General features: G+C 55.1%; 1 protein-coding gene across 3 annotated transcripts in view; it reads left to right on the plus strand.

Moving 5' to 3' along the window:
* Nucleotides 1–179: 179 nt before the first annotated feature.
* The window catches only part of PRPF40B (pre-mRNA processing factor 40 homolog B), a 20245-nt gene continuing 8518 nt past the window's right edge, over nt 180–11906 (plus strand). The window contains exons 1-14 of one of the 3 annotated variants that reach the window (XM_040642417.1): nt 180–325; nt 7224–7367; nt 7676–7741; nt 8421–8448; nt 8679–8704; nt 8835–8945; nt 9227–9347; nt 9431–9455; nt 9675–9878; nt 10117–10246; nt 10329–10393; nt 10908–11072; nt 11174–11282; nt 11655–11805. In XM_040642417.1, coding sequence (XP_040498351.1) covers nt 323–325; nt 7224–7367; nt 7676–7741; nt 8421–8448; nt 8679–8704; nt 8835–8945; nt 9227–9347; nt 9431–9455; nt 9675–9878; nt 10117–10246; nt 10329–10393; nt 10908–11072; nt 11174–11282; nt 11655–11805 — 1348 coding nt within the window. In that variant the 5' untranslated portion in view covers nt 180–322. Of the gene's footprint in view, nt 326–6358; nt 6452–7223; nt 7368–7675; nt 7742–8420; nt 8449–8678; nt 8705–8834; nt 8946–9226; nt 9348–9430; nt 9456–9674; nt 9879–10116; nt 10247–10328; nt 10394–10907; nt 11073–11173; nt 11283–11654; nt 11806–11906 lie in introns of those variants that run through there. The other 2 variants (XM_040642418.1, XM_008704745.2) reach the window with 2 other exon arrangements.

The raw sequence follows: 11906 nt of genomic DNA on the forward strand, positions 1-11906 counted from the left end.
GCGCTCAAGCCGCTTGGCGCGCCCGGGCTTCTGCGGCTCGCGCCGCGCGTCAGGAGCCCGGAGGCGCGCCCCGCCCCCCGTGGGCGGGCCCGGGACCTGGCGGCTCGGAGGCGGGGTCTGGCTGTCCGCGCCGGGGGCGGGGCCGGGCCCGGGCGCTCCGGGCCGGTGCAGGGCCCGGCTGGTCCGCGGGCGCGACCGGAGCCCCGGCCACCAAGGGGTGCGACCCCCCACTGGCCCCGCCTTCCCGGCTGCGGCCCGGCCAATCAGAGCGGCTTTTACTGGCGGGTGGGCCGAGCCGGCCCAGCTGCTCGGAGGCTCTGGCATGGTAACGTCCCCGCGCGGGGGTGGAGGGGCCCGGGGCGGTCCCACAGCGCCCCCGGCGGCCCGGGCCGGGGCCGGGGGGGGAGCGGGGAGGCCGCCGGGGGTACCCGGGACCCCGGGGGAGGGCGAGGGGCATGAGGGGTTAGGGAAAGGAGCCCGGGAGGGGGAGGGGAGCGGGGATTTGGGGGAGAAGGGGCGGGGAGGCCATGATGGAGGATGGCGGGGGTGGGGGAGAGGGGGGTTGAGGGAAGCGAGAGTTGCGGGACTGGGTGAGGAGGAGGAAGGGAAGGAGAGAAGGGTGGGTTTGTGGAGAAAGGTCAGGAAAGGAGAGGGGGCGGGAATGTGGGAACCGGGGGACAAGGGGAGAGCTGGGGGCCACAGTTTCCCCTTGCGGGGTATTTGGCGTGCCACACGCCCTCGTCAGGCCCAGTGTTTGTTTCCTTTGGAAGCCCTGGATGCCCGGTAAGATCGCTTGGAGACCCCCTCCTTCGTTTCCCGCATTGTCTCCTGAGGTGAGGGGGCATTGTCTCCTGAGGAAAGAAAGGCGGCGGCCCCCATCTAGTGCTGGATAGTCCAAGAAATGAGAAAGCAGAGGACCCTTGGTCCCAACCCTGGCTCTGCCATCAACAAACTGTGTTGACAACTCTGTGTGACCTTGGGCAAGTCACTACCTTTCTTTGGGCCTCACATTTCCCATCGGTTTGAGAAAAAAAAAAAAAAAAAACAACCAAGGAAAATGCATGAGAATGATACCCCAGATCTTTTCCAGCTTCAAAATGGAGTGGTTCTTGAGGAAAGAGTTCAGGAGAATGGGTTCTAGGATGTGGGGAAGCAAGGGAAAACAGGCTGAAGATGGAGGCGAGGCCTTTAGCTGGGGCTGCAGAAAATCCCCAGGGATGTGGGGGATGGTCGGCACAAAGCCTGCAGGGCTGGAGCAGGCTAGCCAGCGCCTCTGGCATCCTATTGGAGGGACGGAGGAACTCTGAAAGTGGCAGAGGAGAGAGACCTAACCCAAGAAAATGAAGACCAGAGTGAGGTCTTCATTCTGAGGAGAAGGCAGGACAGAGAGAAGCAATGGAAGCTATTTTCTAGTAGACAGCCAATATCTGTGGGGAGAAGGAGGAATATACTAAGGCTGGTATAGAAGAGTGGGGACTAGGATGGTCTTGAACACGGAGGGGGCTGGCACTGTTGGGGCAGCTGAAGCAGGGCAGCAGGTAAAGGTTGACTTCAGGGTAATTGGCTGGTCTCTCGGCCTCTGTGGTATTTTTCTTTTTGATGAGAGGTACTCTTTCTGAGAGGTGTGCCTTCCAGCTTTCATTTTCCAACACAAATCCCTTTAGGGAGTAAGTCAGACCAGACCATCCTTGGGATCACCTGGAGGATTTCAGGATTGTGTGTTGTGGGTTGGGGTGAAAAGAAAACAGGAGAATCAGTTTGTAAGAGATAGCTGTGGCACCATCATCCTTGCTGGGAGACAGCTTTGTGGAGTGGTTGAAAGCACAGGCTTGGGGTCAGGCTGCATGGATTCCAAACCTGCCTCTGCTGTTTAATCCTTTGGAACCTTGGTCAAGTTATTTAATCTCTCCGAACCTCAGTTTCTTTATTTATAAAATGGGGACAATAATAACCTATTAGGTTGCAAGGATTAAATGATTGTTTGACATGATATCTGGCCCGTAATAAGCACTCAATAAATATTAATTAGCTATTCCCTCTTTCCACACTCTTCCTTCCATCTCTCCATTCTTGTTCTTTTCCCCTTTTATTCTTTCTTCTGAATCTTTAGTTCTGAGATGCCGCTTAGATGTGGAAGAATTGATTGCACCTTTGGGGGGAGTGGTCCTTCCAGTGGCCCAGGTGAACACATGATGACCAGATGATCAATTGTCTCTTCGTCTCTCTCCAGCCCACATATGTGTTTTTGTTCCAGGAAAGACACAGGATCTGCTCTTTCAGCCCCTTTCCTGTATCCCTCTGTCACACGAGTTACTTCAGTCTTGCCCCAAGGTGTAATGAGACCTACAGTTGTCCAGGCACTGCAGCAAGTGAGATAGGGGCAGGGGTGTTTCAGGAAGAAAAGTATACACACTGCACGGGAAGCCCAGGGAAGGGAGGGCTGTGGAAGTTCCATGGTAATATATGTTCATTCCGTCGCTCTGTCCTCTGCGGGAACTGTCCAAAACAGTCCAGCATCTGGATCCTGGCCAGGGGTCTCCGTTCCAAGTTAAAGACGGTCAGTGCTCGCTTCAGCGGCACATATGCCAAGTTAAAGATGCTCACATACAGTGAGTTTTTTATTATGTAGGTTTTTCCCATGCCAGTATTTGATTCCAGTTCCCTTTCCCCAGCCATACAGATAGCCTCTGCCAAGACGTCCATCTCATTATAGGCCGCCTTTACCCAGAGAATTTATACAAATGTACCTGGACACATGGGCGCGCACGCACGTATTTGCCTGTTTTAGGCTATTCCAGCATGCAAAAATCAAATAAGGTTAAGGATGAGTCTGCATTCTGTCACAGCACTTTGTATGCAGGGCCCTGACTAGACACTCAAGGGGAGGCTTAAAAGGAGAAAACATAATCCCCCAATATGGAGAAATCTCCTCCCAAGTAGGGAGACAGGCTTTCCTGTGGGGAACACCCAGCAAACATCCACAGAGTAGCGTGTCATCAGTGCCAAGTAGTGCAGCATTTATCCTGAGGGGACACAGGGAGGGAGGAGTATGTGTATGTGTGGAGGATAATCGTAAAGGTAATCTGAAGGAGGTGAATGTTGGATCATCTTGAGAAAGTGAGAGACACTTGAGAAAGTAGGATAAAAGGAACACATGGTGTAACCTAACAATTGCTGTGCAGAGAGGAGGAGGGAAGCCATTGAGTCGGGCGGAGCCAAGAAGAGTAGATGGGTCTTGCTGAAAGACTGAATGTTAGGTCAGATTCTGTAAGGTGAGCAGTAGGGAGCCACCACTAGTTCTCAAGGAAGGGTTGGATCCTTGCTGAGTTAACCACATGGGTAGCTAGGAAGATGCTGGAGTGAAAAAACAGACCTGCTTCCTGTGGCAAGAACTGAGGGGGTAGGACTGGAGGGCAGGTTGGATCCAGTCCTGGCTCTGTCCCTGACCATGGTGGAGCCTGGGACTGATAATTCCCCTTCTTTTTCTCATCAGTCTCAAGGAGACTACCTTGGATGGTTGCCAGAGTCCCCTCCAGCTCTGACAATTCTGTGTTCCCTGAATAACTACAAGGCCTTATCAGTGGTTGTATTTTGTCAACAAATACTAAGTCAACAAATACTTACTAACACCTTCTGTGTTCCGGTGGGGGGCAGTGAGGAAAATGCAGTGGGGATAGCAGATCAGGGTAAGCCCAAACAGGCAAAGTCCCTGGCCCTTCAAGTCTAAGATCTGGTGGAGGCAACAGATATTTCCTAAGACTCACATTTTAAAATTTCTTGGCAAGACATCTTAAAATCGACAGAGTATCATTTAAGTGGTGGCATTTGTTTTTTTATTAGTGGCCACATAAAATAATGGGACAATCAGCATTATGGAAGTGACTAAACTTCCAGTGGGTAGTCGCTAAAGGGGAGGGTGGGTGGTACACGAGCACGTGAAAGAGGGCTCTGACTAAGCCTAGGCCACTGGCCTGGGAGGAAGCCTTTCCTGAGGAAGCGACGACTGGTCATGTGAGACCTGTAGGCTAGGTGTGTGGGGTCGGCAGGAAGTCGTGCCAGGCAAGCTGCAGGTCTGATGTGGGAGAACTGAGAGCAGGTGAGTGAAGACCCAGGAGCTCAGCGTGGATGAGGCTGGCGAGGCAGTTGGGAAGCAAACCTCCCACAGCCTCCCAGGCCTTGGGGAGGAGTTTTGGTGTCTACCCTAAGAACAATGGGAGCCACTGAAGAATTTTAAGCAGGGAGTAACATGATTTGAGGTGCGTTTTGATGAGCTTGTTGTGGATGTGGGGAGACTACTACAGAAGATCAGATGAAAACAAGAGGGGTGGTGGGGCGGAGGAGGAAATGGAGAGAAGTGGACGAATTCAAGAAATGTGCATGAGGTACAGTTAGCAGGACTCAATGACGTATTGACAAGAGGGAGGTGTGGAGAACGACTCACCAGTTTCCATCTTAGACAACTGTATGGATGGTGGTGCCAATCTCAGATGGGCAACTCTGGAGCCTGGTAGGACCCAGACGTGGTTACGTAGCATCTGGGAGGGCAGAGAGGGTCCTAAGGCAGCTGGAGATGGGCAAGTGTAGCACAGAGAATTGGAGTTCCTCCTACGTTGATTAATTTCTGACTTCCCATGCTAAGGACAGTCTCTGTCAGGAGCAGGTCTGAATACGGGGCCAGAGTAGTTGAACACTGAGAAAGGTGATTTAAGGTGGAATAGTGTGGCTTATCCCCTTCTCTCCTTAGGACGAGATGGGTGGGTAAAGAGGAAGGACAGATATTATGAGAGGTAGAGATTAGGAAGCATCTTTAAATGCCGAGCCTTCTCAACATAGGGGTCACTGGGGAAATAGGGAAGTTGGGCAGCAGTGGGATGGCTCCTCTTCAGCCAGCTACCAGCTTTCCCTAGAACTCCTCCCTGAAACTCTCTAACCCTCAAGCAAAAGGAGGAAGGGCACAGCCTTTTAGCTCTATCTCCAAGCCTCAGTTCACTTGAAAAGATTTTTTTTTTGGAATGGGTACTATAGTCACATGGATCCATATTCAAAAGTTACAAAAGGACATATATACAGTGAGAAGTTTCCCTTCCCACCTCAGTCCCCCTTCTGCTGATTTCTTTATGTCATCTTTTCTCTCCAGCTTTCATTCAAATGATCCCACTTGCTGCCATTTGCATTTTTTCCACTTTTTAATGTATCTTAGAGATTGCTCCTATCAAGACAGTGAACTTCTTCATTTTTTACGACTGCATAATATTCCATTTTATGTTTGTTTATAATTTCATATGTAACGGGTATTTAGGCTGATTCCAATCTTCTGTTTATAGAAGATACGAATAATGCTGGAATGGAAACATACACATATCATTTTGGCCATTATAGGATGAATTTGGCTATATCAATAGGATGAATTTTTAGAATTGGGAGTGTTTGTTCCTTCATTTGTTCCTTCTTGCATTCATTCAATATTTATTGAGTACCCATTATGTGCCAGACACTGTGGCAGGTACCAGGAGTCCAGTTTTCAATAAGTTCGACACATCCCTGTCCTCATGGAATGTTATCACACATTAGTAAGGGGAAACGTAATAATTACGAAACTGTATACAACAGGAAACTAAGAAGGGCATCAGATAGAGAATAAATTCAACAGTCAGGAAGGCTCCTGGGAGCAAGTGGTATTTAAGCCAACGACTGCGGAATGGGATGTGGCAGCTAGTAAGCATAGGACAGGGAGATGTGGGCTGTTCCAAGTCTCAGCCACAGGGAGAGGAGTTTGGGACCCGTAGGGGAGGGGGAGTAGAGCCGTAGAGGAGAGGGTGATTGGGAGTGGGAGGTGTCAAAGAGTGAGCGAGGAAGTAACGATGAGGCCAGTTGTGCCCCCCCCCCCCCCGCAGTGAAGAGAGAGGGAGGCTAGCTCTTAAGAAGACGTGGTGACTGTTTGGGGTTTAGAGGGCTTTGGGGTGAATTCAGGTAGGGGGACGGGAAAAGAGGTCACTTCCTCCCTGGCTGCTTTGGGAATGAGAGACCTGTGTTTAAGGCTTGAGAAGGCACAGCCTTGCCCATAGTTGGGAGAATGGATGAAAAGCATCGGGAAGAGCCAGACTGGGCCTGTGGTACAGCCGCCTCCATCTCTTCTGTGGTTCTGGCGCGATAAAGACGACCTGGAATGGGCCCGGCCGGCTGGCTCTTGGCTGGTGGAAGAGAGCAGACCTAGCCAGGGCTCGGAGCTGGGCGTGGGCAGGAAACCGGGCCAGGAGACCCTTCCTCTGAACTTTGTGCTCCTTTTTCATCCTCACCGCTCTGCTTCCCTTCTGCAAAAGCCCATCTCTTTGCCCATCCTGGGTCCTATGACTTTTCTCTCCCTCAACAGTCGGTTCCCGATTCTGGTCCCCGGCCCCCAGCAGCGCCTGCCCCCTTCCCACCGGGGCCCCCCATGATGCCACCACCCTTCGTAAGTTTTATGTCTTTCCCTGGGCTTGGCTTTTCCAGCCTGCACCCCCATCTCCCCGGTCCCTAGCACCGCTGCGTCGCCAGCACGGTTTTGTGTCCTGCATCCTCTGCTGCCCTTGGAAAGGGGTGGTGTTGCTTGGGCATCGGGGTGGGGGGAGCTGCTGTTAAGCTCCCAGTCCATAAAGCTGACAGCTCCCCTTTTGTCTTTTTGTCCTTGGGACACACTGGGGCTGGGGTAGGAGAAGTGGAAGGGAAAAGACCCTGTTAGTGTGAGGGCACGGTGGGGCTGCCTTTCTGTTTCACTACTCCTCTGTTCTTTCAATGTGCCACAGAAGTCAGGCTGAAGTAGCAGCTGGTGGTCATCAAGCTGGAGAAAAAGGGATGGGAGGCAGGGGACTGGGGGATGTGGGTACCTGGAATCCTGCCTTCTGGCCCTGCTTCTGAGAGGCCTCTTTGGGGAGAGTTGCTGAAGAGATGGAGCCTTCCAGCCACAGTCTGGTGGCAGTTAGACTTTTCCCTCTCCCTTCCCTACTTCTGAAGAAACCGTGTGCTTGCCTGTTAGACCCAGAAGAGCCCCCCAACCCCCAGTTTTCCATCTTTCTCAGTGGTGAGGAGCAGGCAGTTTCATGCTTTATGCTTCTCGAACCAAAGCCTTGGAATTGCCTCAGACCTGGGGTGGAGGGTTGAGAAGGGTGGGAGACAAGTGGATATTCCCTGACAGGTCCAAGGAGGTGTCTTTTCTGCTCAGTGTCCCTTCCTTTCCTCACTTCCAGATGCCCCCTCCAGGAATCCCCCCACCCTTTCCTCCGATGGGACTACCCCCCATGAGTCAGAGACCACCAGCCATCCCCCCGATGCCACCTGGCATCATGCCCCCAATGCTTCCACCAATGGGGGCACCACCACCACTCACGCAGGTAATCCTCTCTCCTGCACCAGTGCCTCAGAAAACCCCGTGAGTCCAGCTGGGGGTGGAGGTGAGAATGGGCTTCTGGACTTTAGGAAGTAGGGAGAGAAGGGAGGGAGCTTTGGCTAGGCCCATGTGGATTTGTCTGCTGAATGATGGGAGAAAACTCTCTGGCTGGGCTGAGAGCCCAAAACTTGGGGATTGTCTAGAGGGGGGCCATGTGAAGGTCATGGCCCCGAACGGGATCTCTCAGGAGCCTGCCTTGCTTGTGCCTGCCCTCACCTCGGTAGTTGTTTTTTGTCTTCTTTGTATCCCTAGATACCAGGAATGGTACCTCCCATGATGCCAGGAATGCTGATGCCAGCGGTGCCTGTCACCGCAGCGGTAAGCACTGGGGGCCAGCAGGAAGCAGGCCTTGCCCTGCAGCCCTGTGGGTCTGACTCGGAGTACAGGGAATGGCCTCCATTCTTTCCCTCTTCTCATCGGATCCATCCTGGTCCAGGCAGCACTCCCCACACTCAAGTCCTCTTCTCCAGCCACATACTCTGCTCTTTTAGTTTCTCACTCCTCCCCAAAGGCATGTTACTCTCTTGTTACTCCTCGCTGTGCCCAGCTCCCTTACGGAACACAGTCGTGGCTGACACTGCTTACCCTCATAGAGCTGGCACTGTGGACACTTGGACAGAGTCCCTCCTCACATCTTTGTCTCTAGCGGAAGCAACAGCACCTGGGGATCTCACCGTACCTTCCTGTGCCATTGCTCAGTGTAGTAGAGTCTGGGTAGGATGTAGCAGTTGGCATCCACTATGGAAGAGGGGCCTCGGAGGTTGACTCAACAAAATACTCTCACTTGAGGAAAACAAAGAACAGAGCTGCTCTGCGGTTCCCCATAGGATCCTACAGGCACGGCCCCAGAGGGTGGGGGATGCTTGTTAGGGAGCAGAGGTCCCTGGGAGCAGGACACATGGATCCTGGCCTGGCCTGCTTCTTCATCCCCCATGGCCTGGGTCCTGGGGGCCACTGGGCTTGGCCCCAACCCTTCCCCCTCCTCTTTCTTCGGCAGACGGCTCCGGGTGCGGACACAGCCAGCTGTGAGTCTTCTGGGGGTCTGCTCCCCCCAGGCTCGGAGGTTGGGGGGGTACAGGGGAGAGGGGACCGTGGACTAGAGCCCACCCTGGATCATGCCTGTTGGGATGCCAGGGAGCCTTGGGATGTTGATGGGACCAGGGGATATTTATTGGGGATGGAGTAGGGGAGGAATAGGTGGGATAAGATGAGGGTCGGGGCAAGGACTTAATATTTCCCTTGGCTTCTTTTCTAGCTGCTGTGGCTGGGACAGGCCCTCCGGTGAGTTCTTCCAACTCAGGGGTCTTTGGGTAGAAAAGCTGAACATTGGGGGGCTGATGGTTAAATCTTTGGGGTAAGGAGGAGAAGCTTTGGGGATGGGGCCTTGACCACCATTCTGTGCTCCCCCCAGAGGGCCCTGTGGAGTGAGCATGTGGCCCCTGACGGGCGCATCTACTACTACAATGCCGACGACAAGCAGTCCGTGTGGGAGAAGCCCAGCGTGCTCAAGTCCAAGGCAGAGGTCCTGAGCGGGGCTTTCTGGTCCTTCCTTTCAGCTGCCCTGACCCTTCCGAGTCCTTGGCCTCCCCTGAGTCTGTAACCATACACATGGTTCCTCTGATCCCAAGATCCCTGACCATTCCCCCAGCCTCCCTAGGATCTCAGGAAGTTTGTCTTCCCTCATGTTGAGCCAGGGCAGGTGGTAGCTAAAAACTCCCTATTCACTGGTTCCCCTTAGCTCCCCCGACTGTAGCTAGAGGGCATGCCCAGCCCACTGATGTCCTTTGACCCATCCTCTTGCAGTTGCTGCTGTCCCAGTGTCCCTGGAAAGAGTACAAGTCAGACACAGGCAAACCTTACTACTATAACAACCAGAGTAAGGAGTCTCGCTGGACCCGGCCCAAGGACCTGGATGACCTGGAGGGTGAGGAGGGGCTGGGGCCTGGGCTGCGGTTCTGGGGGGTGGCCCTTGCCACCCTGTGACCATGTTATCTTCTCCCATTGCAGCTCTAGTCAAACAGGAGGCTGCAGGGTGAGTGACTTGCCCACCTACCCACCTGTACTTGGGGCCGCCTGAGGGGTGGGGGTGGACATTCTCTGTGATCCCTACTCTGTGGAAGAGCCAGCTGTCAGTCTCCTTGTGGAGCGGCCTGCCCCGGCCCCAGTGCTTCGCAGGATAGAGACCAGCTGGCCCCTGACGGTCCCTCTCTCTGCTCCACTCCTGGACACTGCCGTTCCGACCCACCTTCAGGAAACAGCAGCAGCAGCCCCAGATACTGCAGCCGCAGCCGCCTCAGCCCCAGCCTGAGCCCCCACCTGGGCCGCCCGGCCCCACCCCTCTGCCCCTGGGCCTTCTAGAGCCTGAGCCAGGTGGGAGTGAAGATTGCGATATGTCAGAGGCTGCCCAGCCTGTGGAGCAGGGCTTTCTGCAGCAGCCGGAGGAGGGCCCCAGCAGGTGAGGGCTGCCCCCCCCCGAGGCATTCCAGATGCTGGCTTCAAGCTCCCAGCCTAGTTCAACCCTTGATTTCTGCCAGGCCTCTTGGGAAGGGTGTGAAGATCTGGGCATGGCCTCTGGAGGGCAGAAAAGGGCTGCTTTGGGGAGCCAGGAGAGGGTGGCATACTCCTGACAACATAGGGCACTGAAAGCTGTGGGGCCTGGGAGATGCTGTGGCTGAGTCCCCTTTGCCCCCCAGTGCTACTGGACAGCATCAGCCACCACAGCAGGAGGAAGAGGAATCAAAGCCAGAGCCAGAGAGGTCTGGCCTCAGTTGGAGCAACCGGGAGAAGGCAAAGCAGGCCTTCAAGGAGCTGCTGAGGGATAAGGTGCGGGGGTGGGGCTCCCAGGGTAGGCCTGGAGGGGCCTGGAAGTGGGCAGGCCCCATGACCCCTGCCTGCTCCATTCTAGGCTGTCCCCTCCAATGCCTCGTGGGAACAGGCCATGAAGATGGTGGTCACCGACCCCCGTTACAGGTAGGCCTGGGCAGAGGGAGCCAGGCCCTCCAGACTGTGTTTGTGAGCGGCTGGGCCAGGGCCTCCCTGAGAAGCCCCAGCTCAACACTCAGGCCCCAGAGGGGCCTGAGTCAGGAGAGTGATAGAAGGGCAAGGGTGCAGGGGAAAGAGAAGCTGGAGGGCCTCCAGGAGGAGGAGGGGAAAGGTATCTGACACGAGACATTCAATAAATGCTTGTTGAATTGAATTGATTCGAATTGAATTAATTGGGGTGAGGGGGCTGGATAGGGTGGAGGCCTGAATGCACCTTGAGAACCCCAGAGCAGAAGGGCTCAGTGTTAGTGTCTTGGAGCCCCGTCTTCCCCCTCACTGCCTCTCGCCCCTCCCCTCATCCCAGAGACCCGTCTTGCCTCCCTGCAGCCTGCTGTGCCCATGCATGGACCCCTCACTCAGTTCCGTGTGCCGTGACCCTGCTTGGTGGGCTGTTCAGGGTGACTCCTCTATCCCCACCCCACTCCCACCCTTTCCACCCCAGTGCCTTGCCCAAACTGAGTGAGAAAAAGCAGGCATTCAATGCCTACAAGGCGCAGCGGGAGAAGGAAGAGAAGGAAGAGGCCCGGCTAAGGGCCAAGGAGGCCAAGCAGACCTTGCAGCATTTCCTGGAGCAGCACGAACGCATGACCTCTACCACCCGCTACCGGTCAGGGGGCCAGGCTGGGGTGGGGTCTGGGAACCCTGAGAACACATGGGCCCAGGGTCTCTGTCCCCTTCCTGCCTACCTACGGCCCATATGCTCCACAGGCGGGCAGAACAGACCTTTGGGGAGCTGGAGGTGTGGGCTGTGGTCCCTGAGAGGGATCGAAAAGAGGTTTATGATGATGTCCTCTTCTTCCTGGCCAAGAAGGAGAAGGTAACAGTCACTGGCTGGATCCGTCAAGTCTGTCTTACTTGAGGCTTTTCATGTCTTTGCGTCCTTGCGGAGCCCAGCCATTCATTTCTCCACTGCCCCAGGGTCTCAGCTCCTCACTTGGAAGCTGGTGTGGCACTTGCACATCCCCCCACTTCTGCTCGGGGTCTACAACGTGGGTGTGGGAGGTCAGGAGGGCGTCTGTGAGGGGTTGGTCTGTAATCTGCGCTCCTTCCCGGATGTGGAAGTCTTGAGTCTGGGCCTCCTAGGGTTCCCTAGCTGCCTGCCTTTCCCCAGACGCTCCTCTGCCCAGGCCCACTTGAGTAGCTCCGACCTGCCCTCCCTCACCCTGACCCTGACGCTGTGGCTCCCCAGGAACAGGCCAAGCAGCTCCGGCGCCGCAACATCCAGGCCCTGAAGAGCATCCTGGATGGGATGAGTAGTGTCAACTTCCAAACTACGTGGTCCCAGGCCCAGCAGTACCTCATGGATAACCCCAGCTTTGCTCAGGACCACCAGCTGCAGAGTAAGCCCGGGTCTCCGCTCCCGCCTGTGCCCCCTTCCTCACCGACCTGGGACCCTGGAGCCTGCCTCATACTGCTCCCCTGCACTTCTTGCCCCCCCCCC

This window comes from Ursus maritimus, unplaced genomic scaffold, assembly GCF_017311325.1.
Source record: "Ursus maritimus isolate PB19 unplaced genomic scaffold, ASM1731132v1 scaffold_26, whole genome shotgun sequence".
Lineage (NCBI taxonomy): Eukaryota > Metazoa > Chordata > Mammalia > Carnivora > Ursidae > Ursus > Ursus maritimus.